Here is a 25,395-nt window from a genome sequence, read left to right as displayed (position 1 = left end):
ATTTAAGTAGGCTATGACCTAAGATTTTATGCATGGTTTTAATTACTAATGATGGGTTGCTATCAATTAGCAATGGGTCACATGAATGAGCCAATTTCGGATGGATTAATGTAACATGGGAACCCATGACACTAAAGAGGAAATAACAGTTTATGTATGAAACCAATGATATGAGGTTTCCATACAACTATTTTCATTAAGATTATTTACAAGCGTAAATTTATGTTTTCTCTCAAACTTGGTAACCACTAGGCACAAGTAGTAGAAAGGGGTGACTAAAGACTTGGAAAATAGCCTATTAGAGTCCACATGGTTGGACACACGGGCATGTGTCTAGGCCTTGTGTGACACACAGTTTTCTCCCATGGGCGTGTGCTATGGTCGTGTGTCCCCTGCACTCAAAATTTTTGCTCAAAGTCGTACACGAGTAAGCCACACGAGCGTGCGTCATGGCCGTCTTAAAATGACAGTGTCGTCCACGGGCAAGCAGCACGGGCGTGTTCCATGGCCGCGTTGATAAGTCAGTGTTGCCCACGGTTGAAGGGCATGGGCATGCCCTAAGATACACGGGCGTGTGAGTCCACACGGCCCACCTACACGGGCATGTGACACTTCATGATAAAGAAAATCTTCCAAGAAGCCCAATGTTTATCAAACGTGTCCGAATTTGTCCTGCATTGCCTTCCGATATGTTATAGGTCCCGAAGGCCTATACAAGGGACGAGATGTTCATGATTGAAAGTTTTTAAATTCAAATGAAATTTTATGACCCGAGTTAGTACACTGAAAGTGTAAAGTTTCAGTAATGCCTCAAGCCCTGTCTGGTGTTGGATACGAGTTAAGGGTGTTACATTTATTGGTATTAGAGCTACGGTTTAGTCGGTTTTAGGACTACCGTAAAGGATGTTAAAGTTTGCTATACATGCCATTATTTGAATGTTTATAGTGTGACGTATCCTAATTGTTTAAATTGTTTTGAATTTAGTAAATGTCTTCCAATCAAGCACAAGATGAGTCCGAGGGAGCCGAGAGCCATGCTCCAGCTTCTGTACAGCTAGCTGTATCTAGTAGTAGTAAAAGGCTGATGTCAGAAGGCCGAGAAGAGGCCCGAGCTATCTTCTTTGATATGATAGATGAATAGTTCGGGGATTATCTAAGAAATCGCCCCAATATACCAAGACCTCCCCTGCCCCCTAACCAACTTGATGAGGATGTGCCACAAGGTATAGCACCGGTGAGAATCGGTAAAGCCCCAGTAGATAAACTTAGGAAGTATGCGGCTGAGGAATTCAAAGCGAAAGTTGTTGATGACGTTGAAAGAGCTGAGTTCTAGCTCGAGAACACTACGCGGTGCTAGATGATTTGTCATGCACACCCAAGGAGTGTTTGTAGTGTGTTGTGTCCTTTTTGAAGGACACTGCATACTATTGGTGGAAAACCGTATCCTCGGTAGTGCCGAAGGAAAATATTACTTGGGATTTCTTCCAATCAGAGTTTAGGAAGAAATATATTAGCCAATGGTTTTTGGACTCGAAGGGAAAGGAGTTCCTGGAACTCAAACAAGGTAACAAGACTGTAGTGGAATACGAGAGAGAGTTTGTACGACTAAGTCATTACGCAACTGAATGGGTCCAAATTGAATCGGAAATGTGTAAACGCTTCGAGGAAGGTCTAAATGAGGACATCAAGTTGTTGATTGGGATCTTGGAAATACGGGAGTTTGCCGCATTGGCTGATTGAGCCAAGAAGGCTGAAGAACTTAATAATGAGAGAAAACAAGCTAAGAGAGAGGTTCGAGTTGCGAGCAATAGGTCTAGCGGTAAAACACTCTCGTTCTCCATGAAGAAAGCCAGGAGCCTACATGAACGCTCCATTTCGTCAGTGGGATATTCGGGTAGATCAAGAAGCTCTAAGCGACGAGGTCAAAAGTCTTGCTCCCCGATGGTGACTAGTGTGGGGAGTGTAGATGATCAAAAATCGAAATGTAAGAGCTGCAACAAATTTCATTTCCGAGAGTGCCAAATGAAAAGTGGCGCATATTTCAGATGTGGTTCTCTTGATCATTTTCTTAGAGGCTGCCCGAAACGAGCTGAAAAAGATTAAGAATTAGCTCTGAAATCGAATGCTCCCGTTCCATGAGGTAGGCCTCCGAGATACCCTAGGAGTGCTAGTGGAAGTCGAGTCGTGACTAAAGACACTGTAAAACTAGAGGTTCAAGCCCCGACAAGAACGTATGCAATACGTGCTCGAGAGGAAGCCGCTGCTCCTAATGTTATTATGGGTACTTTCTCTTTTTTTAATACATGTGTTATTACTTTACTTGACCCGGGTCAATGCATTCATATATCTGCATGAGATTGGCGTCTATTATAAACATATCCATTGAAGCTACAGAATTCATCATTAAAGTGTCGAGCCAACTAGACAGATCAGTCCCAGTTGATAAAGTCTGTAAGAATTGTCCTTTGACGATTCAAGGTCATTATTTTCCGGCTAACCTTATGTTGTTACCATTTGATGAATTTGATGTAATACTTGGTATAGATTGGTTAGCCCTTCATGATGTAATTTTGAATTGTGGTAGTAAGTATATTAAGTTGAAATGTCTGCATGGTAAGATTCTACGGGTCAAATTAGGAGAATTGGGTTTGCCGCCGGTTGTAATCACGGCAATGGTTGCCCAGAGATATATGAAGAAAGGATATGAAGCCTACCTTGCATTTGTATTGAACACTAAGGAAACAGAGCTGAAGATTGAGTCCGTGCCGATAGTATGTGAGTACCCAGATGTGTTTCCGGAGGAGTTACTCGGATTACCTCCTGAGAGGGAGATAGAGTTTGGTATTGAATTGGTGCCAGGGACGACTCCCATTTCCATTGCCCCGTACAGAATGGCACCTACTGAGCTGAAGGTGTTAAAAGCACAGTTGCAAGAGCTGACAAACAAAGGATTTGCTAGGCCAAGTTTTTCACCTTGGGGTGCCCCCGTATTGTTTGTAAAGAAGAAAGATGGTTGATGAGGTTATGTATCGATTATCGGCAACTGAACAAGGTGAATATAAAAAATAAGTATCCTTTGCCAATGATCGATGATTTGTTTGACCAGTTGAGAGGAGCCACCGTATTCTCCAAGATAGACTTGAGGTCTGGCTATTATCAGCTGTGAGTTAAAGACTCGGATGTACCCAAGACAGCTTTCAGAACGAGGTATGGCCATTATGAATTTCTTGTCATGCCGTTTGGACTGAAGAATGCACCGACTGTGTTTATGGATCTAATGAATAGGATCTTTCGGCCATATTTGGATAAGTTTGTCGTTGTGTTTATTGACTACATTTTGATCTACTCTAAAGATGAGATAGGGCATGCGAAGCATCTATGAATTGTGTTGCAGACCTTGTGGGAAAAGCAACTGTATGCTAAGTTTAGCAAGAGTGAGTTTTGGCTCCAAGTTGATCCAAGTAAGATTTCTGCAATTGTTGAATGGAAATTGCCTAAGAATGTAACCGAGGTTAGAAGCTTTTTGGACTTAGTCGGTTACTATGTTTGTAAAAGGATTTTTCATAATAGCGACTCCGATGACGAAGTTGCTATAGAAAGAAGTTAAGTTTGAATGGATAGAGAAGTGTCAGCAAAGTTTTGAAAAGTTAAAGACGTTACTGACCGAAGCTCCTGTTTTAGTGCTACCTGAACCGGGAAAAGAATTTGTGATCTACAGTGATGCATCCTTAAATGGATTGGGTTGTCTACTTATGCAAGATGGTAAGGTGATAGCATATGCTTCACGGCAATTGAAGCCCCATGAGAAGAATTATCCAACCCACGACCTAGAGCTTGCCGCTATTGTTTTTGCCTTGAAAATTTGGAGGCATTATTTGTATGGCGAGACTTGCCGTATATTCACGGGCCATAAGAGTTTAAAATACTTGATGACTCAGAAAGAATTAAATTTGAGACAGTGAAGATGGTTAGAATTAATTAAGGATTATGATCTGATTATCGACTATCACCCGGGAAGGGTAAATGTGGTCGCCGATGCATTGAGTAGAAAATCCCCGTACGCTTTGAGAACTATGGATACTTGTTTGACATTGTTTGTTAATGGTTCAGTTCTGGCCAAGCTGGAGGCTAAGCCAACATTTCTGCAGGAAATTCATGATGCTCAGCTTAATAATGATGATTTGCAAGCAAAAAGAGCTCAATGTGAGTCTGGTGTTGAGTCAGATTTCTGAATTAGTCCTGATGGATGTTTGATGTTCAAAGATAGGGTTTGTGTACCCAAAGAAAATAAACTTATTCAGAAGATTTTGCAAGAAGCACATAATAGTCGTTTGTCTGTTTACCTAGGAAGCACTAAGATGTACAACGATTTAAAGAAGATGCACTAGTGGAACGGCATGAAAAGAGATATTTCTGAATTTGTATCGAAATGCCTAGTATGTCAGCAAGTTAAAGCTGAACATCAAGTGCCTTCAAGTTTGTTACAGCCTGTAATGGTCCCCAAATGGAAGTGGGATAGAGTTACCATGGATTTCGTGACAGGACTACCTATGACTCCGAAAACGATAGATGCCATATGGGTTATAGTGGATAAATTGACCAAGTCGACTCATTTTGTCCCGGTAAGAATAGATTATTCCCTTGATAGATTGGTCGATTTGTACATTTCTGAGATAGTAAGATTGCACAGAGTACCACTGTCGATTATTTCGGACAGAGACCTGAAGTTCACTTCGAGATTCTGGAAGAAGTTACAAGAAGCCTTGGGTACAAAGTTGAGCTTTAGTACAGCTTTTCACCCTCAGATCGATGGTCAGTTTGAGCGGATGATTCAGGTTCTTAAGGACATGTTGCGATGTTGCATCCTTGAATTTCAGGGTAGCTGGGAAAAATAACTGTCATTGGTAGAATTTGCCTACAATAATAGTTTCCAAACATGTTTAAGGATGGCACCTTATGAAGCCTTGTATGGTAGGAAGTGCCGAACTCTATTGTACTGGACAGAACTCAAGGAAAACCGGATTCATGGAGTTGATCTAGAAACTGAAGAAAAAGTTAAAGTGATACGGGATTGTTTAAAAGCGGCATCAGATAGGCAAAAGTCTTATGCTGATCTGAAAAGAAAGGAAATTGAGTTTCAGGTTGGAGATAGAGTATTCTTGAAAGTATCTCTATAGAAGAAGGTATTGAGATTTGGTCGAAAAGGTAAACTGAGTCCACGATTTATCGGACCGTACGAGATTACCAAAAAAATTAGACCGTTAGCCTATCATTTGGTGTTGCCACTCGAACTGGAAAAGATTCATGTTGTGTTCCATGTATCCATGTTAAGGAGATACCGATCAGACCCCTTTCATGTAATTTCACCGACTGAGATTGAAATTTGACCGGACATGACATATGGAGAGGAACCGATTAAGATATTGGCTCGCGAAGTTAAACAATTGAGAAATAAAGATGTGGCTCTTGTAAAATTTTTATGGCATCGACATGGTGTTGAAGAAGCTACATGGGAGCCGGAAGAAACCATGAAAAACCAATATCTGAATCTGTTTTCTGGTAAGACTTTCGAAGATGAAAGTCCCTAAGAGGGGAGAAATGTAACATCCCAAAATAGGGCCTAGTTGGAATAGTGGTTTCGGGGACCACAAATCTGACATCAAAATATTTATTTTATGGTTATTATGAGGCCTAGAGTATGAGCATATGCAAGTGTTAAAGTTTCATGAAGAAATTCTAAGTATAAGATGTCCAATTGGAAATTAGGGACTAAATTGAATAAATTGCAAAACTTGGTTTCTAGAAGCAATTTGTATGAAATTGCTTTAGATTATGAATTATAAGGTCTTGGAGAGAAATTTGCCTAAATTCTAAATTTTTGGACAAAAATAGGCTTGCATGGATGAAATTTTAAAGAAAGGGCATAAGGGCATTTTGGTCATTAGGCATTTTAATGAAATAAAAAGAGAAAAATGGAGAAAAAATATGCTCATCTTCTTCCCATAGCTGCCGAAATTTGTAGGACACCATAGCTAGGGTTTCTTCAATTGTCAAGCCCAATAGTAAGTGCTCCCAAGCCCCGTTTTTCATGTTCTTGGTATTTTTGAAATCCCGGTAACTTGATCTCTCCATTTCTACCCATATTTCATGCTAGGGTTCATGTTTAAAAATTTACCCATGCATGAGTTAATTGTGTTTTGATGGACTATGGAGGAATATTGTAACGCCCCAATTTTCGGGTTTTCTGTGTTTCTGTGATTTTTAAAATTTGTTTGTGTTCTGGTTGGTTAATATATATATTTTAGTAGGTTAGTGGGCCTTTGGAAGGCCCAAACTTAAGTTAAATTGTGGTAGTCTTCGGAATTTTAATTTTATGAACAGGTGATGCAATTGCTGTTTGGGCTTTTAAGAGTAAAGGGGTAAAAGATTACACAAAAAGGAGTGTGGTGTAGTGGCAAGGTGGCGCCACTTAGGGGACAAGGAAGTGATGCCATAGAGGAAGCAAGGGGTCCAAGGTTCAAGTCTTGGCTCTTGCAATATATTTTGGTTTTTCTTTTCAATAAATCTGGAAGAAAGTAGGTGCGCTTTAAAGTTTAATATGTTGGATTTATGACACAAATGAGTTGATGGCCTAGTGGTGGTGGCGTGAGTTGGCATGTGAGAGGACTTTGGTTCGAATCCCTTGGCATGCAAAGGTTGATTATTTTGCTATGTTGGGACGGCAAGAGTTGGTGTTGGTTTTAAACCCTGGTGATAGAGGGATCCCACATCGGGAAGCTAACATAAGAGTAGATGGAGAGCTGGCTTTAAATAAAGAAAACCATGAGGAGAGTAGTCATGCCCTTCTTGGCTGATCCCTTTCACTTTGTGACGTGTTCGTTTGGGTTGGGCGTCAGCTAAGAGTGTTTGGAGCGCGGATTAACTGCAGTCTCCTAACAGGTGTGTATTTCTCATTACTCTAGCAGTAGGACGGCTATTTCGGGCCACGATGGGTTGAAATGGGCCATGTGGTCCCAATGAGTCCGCAGGCCCAAGTGGATAAGTTGTAGAATTACTAAAATACCCCTGCAGGGTAGGACTACCGATTTACCCCTGGAGGGTAAAATGACTATTTTACCCCTCGTGCGTAAATGACTAACTTCTGTGATGATTGGGTTAGTTGACTTGGATTTATGTTAGTTATCGTTAATTCGTAAGTCTAATGTGTTAGTGATCGATTGTAGGATTATCGCATGGGAGATATCGTCATCAACCAGGTGTGTAAACGACACCCTCCCTTAGACTGAATCGGTAAAAGTCGAAATAACGAAACGTTGGTATTTTGTGAACTCGCGAGCGTGCGATCGTGAGACAGTTGTTAATGAATATGGTGCATTTGGATGATTAGAGTGCAGAGTGCGCATTTTTGTGCACAACAGTATTTTGCGCTTAATGGGCCGAAAACGGGCCAATGGGCCAACGGGCCCACTTTGGTAAAAAGACGAGGTAAGTACTACTGATTACTTGGTAAACGTTAGAATGAGCATGAAACCTTAGCAATAGGTAATAATTACTGAAATACCCTTATGCATGTAAAATTACAATTTTACCTCTAGGGTTATTTTTTTTTCTGAAAAGCATGATGTTCTGTTTTTGTATACGTATGCCATGACATATTATTTCTGTTGGATGGGACATGGGTTTATATTGATGGAGGAAGCATTCTGGCAGCCTCGCTGCAATCTGGTGGCCTCGCTACATATATCTGTTCTGGTGACTCCGTTACAATATTTGGCAGCCTCACTGCAATCTGGTGGCTTCGCCACATATATATATCTTTTTTGGTGGCCTAGCCACAATATCTATATCTGGTGACTTCGTCACAATATCTGGTAGCTTCGTTGCAATTTCTGTGGTGTGTAGCGGTTGGGTGGGTCGAGTAGTCTCCCCACATAGTGTAAGGCTGGTACGGGGGTGTTATGGATGGCTCTGGGTTGGGATTTCTGCATTCATGATATATTTGTTCTGTATCTGCTATGGGCCTATGGGTTTCATTCTGATATCTGTACTGGGCCAAGGCCCAGATAAGTCTGACTCTGAGGTTTGATCTGCTTTGGGCTATGGTTGGGTTATGTTACATACTGAGTTTACCGAACTCACCCTTTATTTTCATCTTTACAGGAAATCCCCAACCATAGTGGGCTTGGAGTCGCGAGGGATTCGGAGTGGCCACATCATCTGCAAAGTTGGTTTTTCGAAGTTAGTTTATTTTTATATTCTGATTTAATTTTGGGTTTTAAATTGTAATAAGGCCGCTATTTAAATTTCTTTTTCCGCTATGGTTTTATTTTTCTGATTATATTTATACTATGTCGAAACTGCTAGTGTTAGGCTGCGCGGGTTTTCAAAATTAATAAACATTTCCAAGACTCAACAAGCACAACAAATGGATAGCCTAAAGATTGATAAATCGGCTTTTCATTCAACTGCTGTTTTTACAAAGACCACCCTAATCACTTAAACCAATGAACGCATACTCAGTCGTAAGTCCATGTGACACTTCAGATCTGGCCATAACGTCTGGGCCGGGTTTGGGGTGTTACAAATATAAAAGATTAATGTGTGTTAAACATCTTTTTCTAGTTGATTTTCATGAGAAACCCTTATAAGGACCATTTTGGAAAAGATGTAAATGTGTGGTAGAAATGAGAAAATAATGGATAATGTGGGCTACCATAAGAGAGAAAAATGTTCGGCTAGGCTTGGGTGAGATAGAAATTGCATCTGTTTCATTATACGAGCCTAGGAACTAAATCGTAAAAATGTCAAAGGTTAGGGGCAAAACGATCATTTGGACCAAGAGTAGATATTAAACTTGAAATGTATAATGTGGGGTATTAATGAGTTAATTTTGCTATTATAGACCCCGAGGAACAAATTCCGGAGGTCAATCGTGGTAAACATAAGGTTTCGGAATAACCGAAACACAATCCCGAAAAGAATACCAGGTAAGTTCGGATAACTTAAAGTAAACCCCTAATATACATAATTGTATGATTTATGAATGCATGATATTTGCATTTATTGATGGTATGAAAATGCATGAAATGCACATTTGGTAATGACTTGTTGATAACTGTCTCAGTCAAGGTTAAAAAGGGAATTCGATGGATAAACCATGTTTTACATGTGAATTGAGATCCTGCATGTGTTGCAGTAAGGATTTAGCTCGAACGGGTAATCTGTGATATCAAATATGGAAAAGAATCTAGCCTGGACGGGTGTTCCTTGAATGATCGAGCCTTCCGAAGAATATATGTACCTTGGGTTTAGCCCGGATGGGTAACCTGAATTGGGTCTGAATTTAGCCTGGACTGGTAATTCAGATCCGAACTCATTAAGGGTGTTTGTCGCTATAAAGGATTTAGGCTAGCCTGGTAATCCCAAAATCACCTTACGAGTTCATATAATGGGGGATTTAGCCTGGACTGGTAATCCAGCCATATTATGTGAGGTTCGCGGGAGTACATATATATGAAATGATCATTCGTAAGAATTGACGAATAATGGGTATTCCATCGAGATTTCCTAGAAACTCAACGAGATTAACATGGGATATATATATGTGAATGAAATGTTGAATGATGAGCTCATCTAGTTAAATTACATGATTATGTGACTAACTCATTGATTGAGTGCATGTGATAGGAAATCCTTTCATAATGGATGATTTCATGAATTAAGTATGGATGTATGCTAATTACTCGGTAAGTTTACTTTTCGGTTATTCAAGCTTACTAAGCATGTAAATGCTTACCCCTCTCTTTTTCCCTGTCTCACAGAGCTCGAGGACTCGAAAGGATTGGAGGACAATTGGAGAGACAACACACTATCAACTAAACAAGCTTTGATATAAAGACCTTGTTTATTTTGTTAAATGGCATGTATAGTATTTTTGAGTATTTTATTATATGTGTCATTTGATTTTCCAAGTTAAGGCATGTAAAAATATGTTTATTTCTTTGTATATGGCCATAAAAATTGGCTTAATTTAAGTAGGCTATGACCTATGATTTTATGCATAGTTTTAATTACTAATGATGGGTTGCTATCAATTAGCAATGAGTCACATGAATGAGCCAATTTCGGATGGATTAATGTAACATGGGAACCCATGACCCTAAAGAGGAAATAACCGTTTATGTATGAAACCAATGATATGAGGTTTCCATACAACTATTTTCATTAAGATTATTTACAAGCGTAAAATTATGTTTTCTCTCAAACTTGGTAACCACTAGGCACAAGTAGTAGAAAGGGGTGACTAAAGGCTTGGAAAATAGCCTATTAGAGTCCACATGGTTGGACACACGGGCGTGTGTCTAGGCCGTGTGTGACACACGGTTTTCTCCTATGGGCATGTGCTATGGCCATGTGTCCCTTGCATTCAAAATTTTAGGTCAAAGTCGTACATGGGTATGCCACACGGGCGTACGCCATGGCCGTGTTAAAATGACAGTGTCATCCATGGGCAGGCAGCATAGCCGTGTTGATAAGTCAGTGTTGCCTATAGTTGAAGGGCATGGGCGTGCCCCAAGATACACGGGCGTGTGACACTTCATGAGAAAGAAAATCTTCCGAGAAGCCCAATGTTTATCAAACTTTTCCGAATTTGTCCCGCATTGCCTTCCGATATGTTATAGGTCCCGAAGGCCTATACAAGGGACGAGATGTTCATGATTGAAAGGTTTTAAATTCAAATGAAATTTTGTGACCCGAGTTAGTACACTGAAAGTGTAAAGTTCCGGTAATGTCTCAAGCCCTGTCCGGTGTTGGATACGGGTTAGGGGTGTTACATTATGAGGCATTACCAGACACATTGGAACATTTAATAATCAATTCACAAATATCATCCACACATCATAGCATCATAGTCAAACATCATTTCAAAGTCCCTTTCTTAGATCATCGAGACCTTAAACATGTTTTAGGAAGGGGTCGAGACTAAACCGAGCACATACAAAATTTCTCAGAATCTTAACAAATTTTCAAAGTTACAAAGGTGACACGCCCGTGTGATCAGGCTGTGTACCTCACAAAGCATTAGACACGCCCGTGTGTCTAAGCCGTGGCTAAACAGGGCATACATACTGACTTGTACCACACGGCCGGAGACATGTTCGTGTGCTTTGGCCGTGTTCGAAATTGATTTGGGTTACACGCCTAACCATACGCCCGTGTGTCTAGGCCGTGCTTGAGACTGACTTTAAATTGTAGGACTACCCTAGGCCGTCTAGCTATAGGACCTCGAATCGATTATTAATACGATTCTATTTAATCCTTTATAGGTGAGGAAAAATAATACAATATGGTAAAAAAGAGCCCCCTGGGCGAGGGCTGCTCCGCTCTGGGGGACACATGGCCGTGTAACATAACCGTGTGTCGCACACAGCTGAGACACATGCCCGTGTCTCTCCCCATGTGGACAAAAATAGACTATTTGCAAAGCCAATTTGCCACCCTTAATGGTCATCCCTAAAAATCCAAAATCAAATCATAATTCATGACCAAATAGCAACCAAGACCATAATCAAACATGCATAATTCAATCCACAAAGCCACCAATCAATTTCATTCTTATTATCCAAACCAAAACATACCAAAATCACATACCAAACTCATTCAAAATCATACCATTTTCATAACTAATTCACATACTAACTTACCAAATTGACTATTTCTCAGTAGGCCATTTATGCACATCAACATACACCATTACTTAACACAACTTATATACCAAAAATCACACCAAATAGCAACTTTAATCTAGCCATATCACATGGCATGATATACACTTCAAAAAAAATCATATTCAAATACTTCTAGCCTATACATGTCATACTTCAATATTTACATTTTCAAAAGGTACCAAAATAGAGTTTGATAGTGTGGTGATGATCCTCGACGACCCCTAAGCTCCTGATAGCTTTGATATCTACAAAACAATTGTAAACACATACAAAGTAAGCTTTCAAAAGCTTAGTAAGCCATATACAAATAAGCTTAGTAAGCCATATACATATATCATATGTCCACAAATGTACATATACTTACCTTTTATTCTCAAACATGATATACATTTCAAACGTACCTAAATTGGATACAGATTCACTGTAACACCCCAAACCCGCCCAGACGTTATGGCCGGATCCAACGTGTCATATTGAAGTTTTTAAGAAAACCCATGCCTCTTTTAACGTCCTTCTTAGTGTTTTAAAAGATAGTCTTTGCTAAATTAATAAAGTGAATGGAAGCTGTGCACCAGGTAGGTATCCGAAACAGAGGAGGTGAGCCTAGAAGGCTGCTTAAGTACCAAGCTCTTGATTGGATCCAATCCTAGACATGCCCACAACCATTGCCACACTTTGGTGCTAGGTTAGGTTTTGAGAAAAACGAGTTGGAATTCATTTAAGTAGATATTTTTGATAAACCGATTAATTGTATCGTTGCGTTATTTTGAAAAAAGTTTATCATTTTGGAAACGCGCCCTAGGTCTAACTCATATTGTTAGCAGAAAAATATAGGGTATAAAATAAAATAATCCCAGAAAAATAATTAAATGGCCTTATTACAACCCAAAAACCAAATAATAATATTAATAAGATAAAACTTATAAAGAAATAAATCAGCTATTTATTGCAATTAAAAGAAACAGAAATAGTAGTGTGGCCATCTTCGAGTCCCTCGCAGCTCCAAACCATTTAAGCTTAGGGATTACCTGCACAGTTAGAAATGGGGTGAGTTTACGAAAACTCAGTGTGTAACCCTAATAACAAACAAACAGTAAATAACACGGTATCAGTACAATCTGGGCCAAAGCCCTATTTAGTCTTGACATATACTGGGCCGAAGCCTGTCCATAAATCATATCACTGGGCCGAAGCCTTTACTATAAACGGTATGGCCTTTAGGCCCATTTCAATATCACATGTAATGTCAATGGATGTATGCAAGCCCATTTGGGGAGACTACTCAACCCACCATCCGCTACTCTCCACCCATACCAACCAACACACCATGTGGGGAGTAACTCAACCAAACTCTCCACTAGTACCATAGCTGCTTTATCATATAACTGGAGGCCTAGCCTCTTTTAATAACTGGGGCAAAGCCCTTTTTGATAAACTGGGGTAAAGCCCTTTTCGGTAAACTGGGGCATAGCCCTTTTAGCACTTCTTCCATTTATAAAACCCAACCCATGCAACATGTCATGTATGCAGAATGTCATGCCCATATTTGAATCAAACAATCACAGCCAAGTCATTTATATCACCAACATATATTCACAATCAAATCCATCAACCACACAGTCCAAGTCAGTCATTTACCCACAAGGGAAAAACAGTCATTTTTCATATTATAAGGGTAATTTCGTAATTTTACCAAATATCAGGGTTTTCCATGTTCATTAACAATTATCAATATTTCCAAGTGTTTAAACAATGATCTTTAACCCACTTTATCAAATTCGGGCTTTTGGGCCCAAAACCCCTAATGGGCCCTACGAATGCTGATTTAGCCCACTAAGCCTACTTAATCCAAATTTCACAACAGTACTAACCGTGTTAACATGCAACTTTTCCAGATTCCATTTTCTATCAGTTTTACCCAAATGGGCCCGAAAGCCCATTGGGCCCGATTCACCCATTGAGGCCCAACTTACCATTGTACACAAAATTGCGCTCTTACTTGCTCCATCGATCCAAACACCGATCATATCGTATCTATCGCATCTTTAAGCAAAGGCAAAATCACAAGTTCCTGAAATGCCAAAATTTTAGCATTTCGGCTTTTCGGCGAATATTAATCTAAGCTACTGCGAGGGTTATTTCACACCTGTTATGGGTTGAAGTTGAAACGTTTCCAAAATCAATCACCTACGATAACCACCACCTATCACTCAAACTTAACTAATCCAATATCAATATATGTAAATCCCAAGCACATCAATCATGCGGAACATAAGGGCATATTCGTCATTTTACCATACAGGGGTACTACGGTCACTTTACCCTACAGGGGCTTTACGGTCTTTTTACCTATTAGGGGTATTTTAGTCATTTCATCCTACAAGGGTGTTTTGGTAAATCTACAAACCAATGGTATTTCAGTAATTTTGTAAACCAATGGTATTTCTATAATTTTTAGAAAGTCAAGGGTATTTTTGTAATTTTGTGAATCAGGGGTATTTTGGTAATTTTACAAATTGAGGGTATTTCGGTAATTTCACAAACTAGTGGTATTTTGGTAATTTTACAAACTAGGGGTATTTTGGTAATTTTGTAAACCAATGGTATTTTAGTAATTTTGAAAATTGAGTGTAAAAACGGTAATTCTATAAATCGAGGGTACTTTGGTAATTTTACAAATTGAGGACATTTTAGTAATTTGGTAAACTAAAGTATTCTAAACAGGGATAACAATACGAATGGGCCTAAAGCCTATTCTCGGCCCAAATAGGCCCACACGCTCGTGTGGCCCTTTTAGCCCAAATCTAGCCACAAATATGAGATTCACCTAGCCTAGTCCAACCCAAATGAGCACGCCATACAGCGAAAAGGATCAGCCAAGAAAGGTACCTTTACTCTCCTCATGGTTCTCTCTATTTAAAGCCAGCTTCACATCCACTCTTATGTTAGCTTCCCGATGTGGGATCCTTCCAACATCAGAGTTTAAATTCAACACCAACTCTTGCCACCCCCTGTTAGCAAAATAAATGCTCCTTGCTTGCCATGGGATTCAAACCCATGCCTCCCCTCAAATGTTCCACACGCTACTTGCCACTAAGCCACAAGGCTTTTTGTGTCATATTTTATCCCCAATTAATTATAAGGTCTAAAGGCCAAAGTCCAGGTTCCCTTAAAAAAACCAAAATAAATTACAAGAGCCAAGGCTTGAACCCAGGCTCCCATACAACCTTAATGACACCACAACCACTAGACTACAAGCTTCCTTGTGTCATTTATTTAACACAATAATTTAAAAGCCCTCATCCAAGCATCCAGGTTTTTTTTTTTCACTTAATACCAAAATTTTTGCTAAAGCCCAAGTTTGAACCCAAGATTTCTCTAACACTTCTCAGGGCCATTAACCACCAAAGCAGACATTTAATTGTGTCATTTCATTGCACAATTAAATACCTATATACAACCTCCTTATGGACCCGCACTCAAGGCCCAATACTTCTAGGCCCAAATTCGGGGTGTTACATTCACATAGTCATTCGTTTCTTGAAATGCCCGTTGAACTGTACGGAATCAAATAGGATACGCAAATAGCTTGGAAAGCTCGTACAATGCCGACATCCCTGACGTGGTCTTACATGTAATCAAATATCGATGCCACTGTCCCAGACAAGGTCTTACACAAAATCAAATACGATGTCGATGTCCCAGACATGGTCTTACACGTAAATCTCAAATTGATGCCAATGTCCTAGACGTGGTCTTACACGAAATCACATATCGAAATCCTATGTCATGACATATGTATCCTAACTATTCCTATGGTTCGTATGGGACTTTTCAGATGTCATCGCATTATCGGAACTTTCTCGGATTTCTCATATTCAACTCCAATAGCCATTCATCACTATTCAATAGCATATAAGCAATAATAATTCAATTCAAAACAAATTTATTTGTAATCGACTTACCTCGTACAGGAACGAACGGAAACGAACGGCTATTCAACTACTTTCAGCTTTCCCCGATCTAATTCTGTTTTCTTTGGTTCTTGATCTATACACATTCAAATTTAACTCTTTTATTCAACAAATCATTCAATTCAATCCATGAGCACATATTTAGGGCATTTTACAAATTAGCCCTCATATTTTCACTTTTTGACACTTAATTCATAAAATCACAAAATACTCGTAATTTCATATTACACATGCTAGGCTGAATTTTCCTCTAGCCCATAGAAGCCCATATATTTCATTTATTTCATATTTTAGTCCCTTAAAATCTCATTTTCACAATTTAGCCCATAATAATCAAATTCATCAAAAAATCCCAATACAAAACATATTTATCTATCATCAAGCTTCCATATTTCATCAATTAACATCACAAAGCTCACAATTTCATTAATAGTATAACTCAAAATCATCATCAATTCTAGAAATTGAGACATGGGCTAGATAGAACACTAAGCAACAATCACAAAAATATAGAAATCATCGAAAACGGATCAAAACCCATACCTAAATTGTGCTTGACAATGGCCGAAGAACAAAGCTTTAAAACCCTTTCTTTTCTTCTATTTTCGGTATGAAAAGATGAACAAAATGGCCACATTTTTGTTTTGTTTTAATTAATACATAATAATACATCAATTATGATTTTATCCATGATTAATAAACATATAAAACACTAACATTAAGGCCATTAATGTCCACTCACCATGTAAATGGTATTTTAACAACACAGGGACCCCTCATTTAAAGGGACATGGCAATTTAGTACTTTAACAAATAGCAAGTCACTTTTGCACTTTACACGATTAGGTCCTTTTTCTAAATTAGGCACACAAACGATCAAATTTTTATACAAAACTTTCACACATATTAATTCACATATTTTAAGCACGAAAAATAATATTAAAATATTTTTCTGACTCAAATTTTTGGTCCCAAAACCACTATTCCAACTAGGGTCTAAACCGGGCTGTTACATTAGCTATTAGAACTCAACTTTTACACTTTGTGCAATTTGGTCCTTTATCAAATTAAACATATAACCTGTAAAATTTCTTTATGAAATTTTCATACGACATTATTATCATATTGTAGATCATAAAATAATATTAAAATAAATTTCCTTTCCAGAATCGGATTTGTGGTCCTGAAACCACTGTTCCGATTTTACCGAAAATAGGCTGTTACAAAAAAATGACATGTTTAGGTTTGTATACTAATATAAGTTTTCTTCCCATATTATGATCCAACCACGTAATACTGCTTAGTATTAGTTCAAACAATAGACAACCAGTGAGCAACATTTGCTTATATTTTTCTTTACGTATAAAAATCATATGAGGAAAATTATACAAAATATATTAGTGTAATCAATGAATTTGTTTTATTAACCAATTTGTTCAAAAAAATTTACAAGTGTACATAGACCAAAATGCTACATCCAAGGCTCCAAGTCCAGTTGACCAGTGGTCTTCAACGAAAGATCCAAATCACATAATGTATCCTTTGATTGTATCACTCGAAGATCCAATTTGATGAAATTGAAAAGAGAAAACCGAAAACAATGACCACAAGGTTGGTTACATGGAAAAACTCTTAGCTAATGAAGATTTCTTATTGAGAAATCACAAATAAATTTTGGTTGATTCAATTTGAGTTTGTCTTTTATTTAATCGGTAAGAACCAGCTCTTAAGAAACAAAAAATTGGCTACAAATAACAACTTTCTAAACATTGAAAGTTATATTATTTTCATGCTTGATGTGTCACATTTGGCCTCTTCCAAATTCAGCTCAAAGGTTTGAAGTAAACCTATAAGCTTATCCAATCTGAGATTGGTGATTTCTTTAGCCTCTTTGGTTGTAGTAATTTTAATAGCAAATTGTTCTGGCAATAACTTCAAAACTTTGTGCACCTGTTTAAGCTCAGAAACATGTTCACCAAGATAGAATGCTTTATTAGATATCTCACATAATCTTGTATAAAATTTTAAAATAGTTTCATCTTTATGCATCTTTAAATTTTCAAACTTAGTTGTTAATATTTGAATTGTTGACATACAAATGATGATATTCGCTTCATATTGATTCTATAGTACTATCCAAGCCTCCCTAGAAAATTCACACATTGAAATCATCTTGGATTGATATGTATCGACTTTACTAAATATTGTTTTTAAGGCATTGGAATTGCTATGAGTAGCCTTTTGTTCTTTAGCAATGTATTTGCTCTTTTCTTTCGGTCGTATAGTGCCATCGGTAGCAGTAATCGTAGGTCAACTCCATCCATCTTCTACTACTAATCAAGCAGCTTCATCTATTGACATGATGAAAGCCCTCATACAAACCTTCTAATTGCATAGTTGGACAAAACAAGTAGCAGCAGGGCTCAAGGAAGCAAATTTCCTTCCTTTGTGGATTCCAAGATTGCAAATTGACCATAAGATCTCCTTCAAGTGTGTCTAAAGTACGCTTTGATACTAATTGAAATAACTTGGTTTGCAATAGTTCAAAATAGTTTCATTCTATCTTTTTTTGCTGGAATAGAGAATATGATAGAAATCTTATGAGAAGAGCAAGCGAAAATCGAAACAAATAAAGACTATGCAAGCGATATTTGTTAATGCAATTCGAATTCACCAATCTTACATGTGCTGAGCCTTAATTAAAGAATGCTTTTCTTCAACAATTTATCCTATACAAATATGGGTTTAAGCCTAATCTATCCTCTCAAAATGGATAATTGCAACCTCAAAGTTGAACTCAAATTGTCACGATCACTCTCCCTAAAACCTCCCAACACAATCAAGAATAACTCTCCAATAAATGTCAAAGTAAAAATTGTTTGAACACACAATAATTAGTCTCATTCTCAAGAAAAACACCCACAAAAAGCACACCCCTTGTGCTCAAATTCTCAAATAACTTCCCCTTCAAGTTGAACCAGGATATGTAAGTAACCTTCAATAAATTCAATCCTACTTGAGGTAAACCTTGATTAATTCCTTAGAAAATAAATCTCCTACTTGAAGTAAATCACAATATGATAAGCTCATTTTCGCTTAAGAAAGCAAGGTAGAATCCTAGTTAAAGTTGAACTCTTTTATTTCCTTCAACCATGTCGCCACACAAAAGAGAAATAAAACTTTGTTAAATCTAGTTTCCTTGTTCATAAAAAAACATGTCCAACACATCCTCCATTTGTTGCTTACTATAAATAATCCATATTATATTTATACATCGCAAAATTGCTAACACAACAAGATCGCAAAATTGCTAACACAACAAGATATACTTTGAAACACCCCATACCCGTGTTCAATACTAGAACAGAATATGAGTATTACTAGAACAACGTACGTATAATTATAACAAATCAAGACATAAAATGATTATCTAAATTTAAATCTGTCAATTGATCACTCATCTTTTAAAAAAAAATTAAATTCACATATATCATAAACTTATAATGTAACTAACATTAGATCATACCGATAACAAAATATGAATGAAATATCTAACGTTAGAATTCAACTTTTAAAGTAATATTACTAAAATTTATAACAAAATACTCAAGCCTTCTATACATGCCATATGCCCAACATGTGTTTACAAAATACCAAAAGGAAAGATGGATAGCGTTGGTGAGCTTCTGACAACTTTTCCCCGAATCACGAGCAAACTTGATTTCACTATAAAATAAAACAAGAAAGGAAGAGGAAGTAAAGTAAGCTAAAAGCTTAGTAAGCAATATGTAAATAATAAAGATAACAAACTAATAATGGCATTTATAGATCCCAAATTATGTATCCATAATTACACAACCTTTTTCTCATATGCATTTATCATTTATTCCAGTTCAGTACAAGCTGTCTATTCGAGTCCCAGACACAAAATTATTTTTATTTGAAGCTACGGAACTCCAAATTAAGATCCATAAATTTTCCCAGAAACTAGACTCATATGTCTTCTTACCATAAAAATTTCAGAATTTTTAGTTGGGCCAATTAATACATTTTATTCATTGAATTCTCCCCTGTTTCGCAGTTCAGCAGCTCTGACCACTCTTCACTAAAATTTAATTATCTTTTGCTACCAAATCCAAATGAGGTTCTTGTTTCTTTCTTCTGAAAATAAATTCAATAATGTATCCAACCATATAAATTATGTTCCTTAACTATTTTTGTACAATTTTTAATGATTTTTACAATTCAGAACAGGGGATCACAAAATCAGTCTGAACCAGTCTTACAAAAATATAAATATCTCAAAATATAGAATTCCTTTGTCTTTGTTTCTTTTATATGAAAATAGATTCAATAAGGTTTAATTACATATCTCATTCCACTTTTAGTTCAACTTCTACCATTTTTGGTGATTTTTCAAAGTCACTCCCCTGCTGCTATTTTAGACTGTTTATCCCAAATTTCATTCCTTCACTAAAATTTCTTATTATCAACTTTCAAGATGATACTTATCCATATTCATCTTATCAAAAATTCAATAACATATCTAACTTATAATTCAAAGCTCATATATTCATATTCCGGTATTATCCCACATTTTTTTTCACGTTAAATTTCATTTAGCAAACTTGTTTCTCCCGGTGAACACTTCGGAAAGTAATAATATCCGGTGGTTTTAGCACATAGCTCCACCTTCCGTAATTAATGCCCAACTTAGTGGTATATGCACATAGCACCACACTATTAGGCTAACATGTAATTGTGGCATACGCACTTAGCGTCACTTTTCAAATTAACATGTATAACCGTGGCATATCCACTTAGCACCACGTTACATGTTTAACTGTGGAATATCCACTTAGCACCACGTTAATGAATCAATATATGTAACCATGGCATATCCACTTAGCACCACGTTACATGTATCAATATGTGTAATCGTGGTAAATCCACTTAGCACCACATTACACGTATAGCCGTGGTATATCCACTTAGCATCACGTTTTTCCATTCCGAAGTTCAACCGAGATTTCCTGATTTAATCTCAATTCATCAACCACAAATCACCATTTGCGTCCATTAATTGAACAATATTATAACTTATTTCACATGTCACAAAATAAAATATTATAACATAATAAAACAATACATTATTTACATATAAACTTACCCCGGTGCAAAATAAAAAAATTTTGCAATTTGGTCCATAATCTTTTCCTTTCCCCGATCAAGGTTGATTCCACGTATTTCTTGATCTAAAATAACACATTTAGCTGATTTAATACTCACATTTATCAAAATAGTCCTTAACTCTAACTTTGGAAAAATTACAATTTTGCCCCTAAATTTTTGCATATTTACAATTTTGCCCCAAAGCTCGAAAATTAAAATTTTTTCCAAAATTATTATGTTTTATGACATGCTGATCATTTTTCCCTTCTATAACAACATCAAATTCTCACTCTAACATGTACTTATGAACATTAGGTATTTTTACTGATTAACCCATTTTACTCGTTTTCACTTAAAACCGAGTAGCACAAGTTGTTTAACATAATTTAAAACCTCATATTATATCATAAAATATCAAAATAAATACATTTTACCTATGGGTATTTTTCCAAAAATGAACCCTAGGTTAAATTATTGCTAACATAAGCTATATCGAGTTACCGGGACTCCAAAAACGTAAAGAACATTAAAAACGGGGCTTGGAATCACTTACTATGGAGCTTGGAAGCTTGAAACAAACCCTAGCTATGGAGGACCCTTGAAATTTCGTCCTAATGAAGAAGATGGACATATTTTGCCATCTTTTTCCTTTTTTTAATCTTTTAATTACCAAATGACTAAAATACCCTTCATTAAAAACTTTGGTTATTTCTACCTATGTATGTCCATTTTTGTCCATGAAAACCTAATGGTATAATTCCATTTAAGGACCTCTACTTCAATTATGCTATTTAATTAAATCCTTTAACATCTAGAACTCATATTTATCAACTTTTGTAATTAAGTCCTAATAGGCAAATTAGACATGCAATTCATGAAATTTTCTATCGATATTCTAACATGCATCTAATCACTCGATAAATTATAAAAATTAATTGGAATAAAATTTTCTACTTCAGAATTGTGGTTTCGAAACCACTATTCCATTTAGGCCATAATTTGGGCTGTCACATACTTCAATTGCTTTAAACCTATTATAGTAATTGTCGTTTGACCAGGACATCCATAATAGAAGTAGGCACTCAGAGTTTCCTTACTTCAAATCTTAAACCCTAAACCTACCAATTCGACTCGCTAAGCATAATGAGTTGAGAGATTTAGTATTTGCTATGCTTTCAAGAGAGAGATGCGACTTAGTAGCAAATCCTAATTCCTAAGGTGAGTCGAGATATTAGGAAAGGTTTGAATTAATAACAATGCATATAGGATTAGTTTATTGATATTAATCACTAATTCACCAATTTAACCTACTAATCACTAGTTCTATACTTGACGAAAGGGTTATAGTTGAGATTACTAAATAATTTTTAACTTTTTAATGTTAATTTAGTAAATATTTTTTAATTGGTCACATTGGTAACTATAAGCTAAATTAGATTAATAATGCTAAGAGTTAGGTGAACATTGTAAATATATTATTGTGATAACAAATGTATGCTTTCAGTAATGATTATACCTTAAATTGAATAATTTGTAAAGCATTATGATGGTAATGCTTAGAATTGAGTGAACATTGTAAACATATTATTGGAAACTAAGGCCCCCTTTGGACGGGCGGTACATTTATCTGAAGTTAGTGTAAAAATAACGGTACCGATAAGATTAGATTCTATAGCGCGAGATAAAAACAAAGCTAAACACCCATCCAAAGGGCCTTAAAGCTGACACTCAAACTCATATTTATGCAACAATTGCTTACCAACTTGGAGTAGTGATTCAAAACTTGCCCATTTGTCAGGGTAGAATGGTTCTTGAGAATTCATTTGTTTCATAACAAACCTTTAGATGTTGGATACAAAAGTGGGTACCCTTGAAAGATGAAAATGCAATCGAATTCTATTCTAATTGTAACACCTTATTGTGGTATATTTGATGAAACGAAAAGCCCAATTCGATAGCAGTGATTCATCAAGCAAGAGTATAGAGGGATAATATAATTGAGACACAAAAATCAAAATGGGAGAACAAAAACAAAGAAGAAACCATCGACCTAGCATGAATATCCATGCGAGATTAATGTTACTGCCACACATTCTTGGCATTAATATGAAATATAATATTAATAATTGTGCTTGCTGGGTCACAAACCGAAAATGGATCTACATACAGTCCCACTATATTAAAGCCAATTCTAGTAAACATCAGACATTTCATTTCCTGCCTAAATATCACAACGCTTCAAAGACATCCACTACAGCATGAAGCTATGAAGATGGTCCAAACAACAGCCATCGTTCAAAATCTAATTATAACTAGGGGTTCTTTTTTTGTCCATATATACCAAAAAGAATTATACAATTCGATTCTATTTTTAATTCAATTTTATTTAAAATTGAAATAATAAAAAAATCCAATTTGAAACGTTATCTTAGGAGAAGGGAGAAGGGATAAGGGAAGAAAGGATTTGAAGTAATAGGAAATAAAAAGAATAGTAACAGGAAGGCAACACATAGATATGTACGTGTCAAGGTTCATGGGTTAACATCTCCCAAGTGTCCCACATAATTCCAATTTCTCTTTGCCTAATTTAAGCAAATGCACTTCCACTTCTCATCCATGCACAAGCTCTCAATTCCAACCCCAACCCCAACCCCAACACTGTTTCTCTGTTGCATCCTTTGTTTCTCTCTTCATCTCCTGCACTACTTGCAAAGTAACGAGCTGAAGCCGTGCTACAATAACACTAGTGTTTTCAACAATAAATTAATCATAGCTGCAGCTTGTTTCTTTTAAACTCTAAATATAAAGGAGGCCAAACATGCCGCCTCGTAGATACCAATTTGGGAGGGCTGATGAGGCCACTCATCCCGACTCCATGAGAGCCACCTTGGCTGAATTCCTCTCCACTATCATTTTCGTCTTTGCCGGCGAAGGCTCAATTCTTGCTCTTGGTACCACTATTTGTTCTAATCAATACATAATAGCTTTTAATCCATGTTTACTTACCGGGAATTAATTTGTTGCAGACAAGATGTACAAGGATACGAGTGCGACGCCTGCAAGACTGGTGATGATAGCACTTGCGCATGGGTTGTCTCTGTTTGCAGCTGTGGCATCTAGTGTAAACGTATCTGGTGGCCATGTGAATCCAGCAGTCACTTTCGGTGCCTTGCTCGGTGGAAGAATCTCTCTCGTTCGGGCGCTGTACTACTGGATTGCCCAGCTCTTAGGTTCCATTGTGGCTTGTCTCTTGCTCCGCCTCACCGCTGGAATGGTATATATAAATAGATCATGCATGTATATATGTATATCTGTGAGTGACCGTGTGTCCTTGAGTAATGAGTTTGTTTGGCTTAATTGGTTTTGGTTTCAGCGACCGGGGGGGTTCGCCCTGGCGTCAGGAGTAGGGGAGTTGCGTGGTCTGATATTGGAGATAGTGCTGACATACGGATTGGTGTACACAGTTTATGCAACAGGGATCGATCCCAAAAGAGGAAGCGTGGGGACAATAGCACCGCTGGCTATAGGCTTAATAGTGAGCGCCAACATCTTAGTAGGCGGACCATTTGATGGAGCCGCCATGAATCCAGCAAGGGCATTTGGTCCAGCCTTGGTAGGATGGAGGTGGAACCACCACTGGATCTACTGGGTAGGTCCACTGATAGGTGGAGGTTTAGCGGCTCTGATGTACGAGTACATGGTGATCCCAGCGGCGGAGCCAGCACACCCAACGCACCAGCCCTTGGCTCCAGAAGATTACTAGTCAAATGTTTCTTGTGTTTTGTGTTTGTACCTGTACCTGTACCTAGCTACATAATTTGGTCCTTCAGGGATCCATCATGCTTGTCGTTGCTTTCTTAAGTCTTTTTTTGCTACTTATTGTATGTTTTCTTCTATGTTTGTAAGGGATGTCATGAAAATAATAAAAAAGGTGCAGTAAGTAGAACATGTTCCTTTTCTTTTGTTAATTTTTCTCCCAGGAATGCTCCATTAGCATATCAATAGATATATTATGTTTAGCAGTTTGAAGTCCACCACGTAGGAGGTTACCCCTTTCTTTTTTATTACATACAAAGTCGAAGCTCTCTTGCAACTCTAAGCTTCAGAGAATGAATTGGGACTGTCATTAAATAAAAAAAAAAAGGATTTTGAATAGCGGTCGCCGGGTTATTTGGCATCCATTTTAATATTGATGTTATTTGGTATTGGCGCCCTTCGAGATAACGGCTTAATGGAATTAATTAAGGAAGATTTTAAGATTTCTTTGAACCCGGCTTGGCTCACCTCTCTCTCACTACAATATAAAGTTCTTATGGCCTTTTTCCCAGCTTTAGTTGCTGAGAACATAGGTACTGCTAAAAAAATTTACTAATGGTTTCAAGAGGAGAAAAAAAAAAGGTGAAAATTGGATTTTAACATTTATTATGTGTAGTATAATATTATTTATAATTATTATATGTAGAGGTTAATATTTGGGTTTTAGATATACAATATTATTTATGATTTTTATATAAAATAAA

At 37.2% G+C, this 25,395-nt stretch overlaps 1 protein-coding gene across 1 annotated transcript; it reads left to right on the top strand.

The window, feature by feature from the left end:
* Positions 1 to 23,452: 23,452 nt before the first annotated feature.
* LOC107887037 (probable aquaporin TIP3-2) lies at positions 23,453 to 24,843 on the top strand. The gene is made up of 3 exons (XM_016811168.2): positions 23,453 to 23,826; positions 23,902 to 24,149; positions 24,249 to 24,843. The coding sequence occupies exons 1-3, from the start codon at positions 23,694 to 23,696 to the stop codon at positions 24,636 to 24,638; spliced, it is 771 nt and encodes a 256-aa protein (XP_016666657.1). The 5' UTR covers positions 23,453 to 23,693; the 3' UTR covers positions 24,639 to 24,843.
* The last annotated feature ends 552 nt before the right edge of the window (positions 24,844 to 25,395 follow it).

The sequence above is a fragment of the Gossypium hirsutum genome, chromosome A03, assembly GCF_007990345.1.
Source record: "Gossypium hirsutum isolate 1008001.06 chromosome A03, Gossypium_hirsutum_v2.1, whole genome shotgun sequence".
Classification (NCBI taxonomy): Eukaryota; Viridiplantae; Streptophyta; class Magnoliopsida; order Malvales; family Malvaceae; genus Gossypium; species Gossypium hirsutum.
This window is presented reverse-complemented; position numbering and strand designations above follow the sequence as displayed.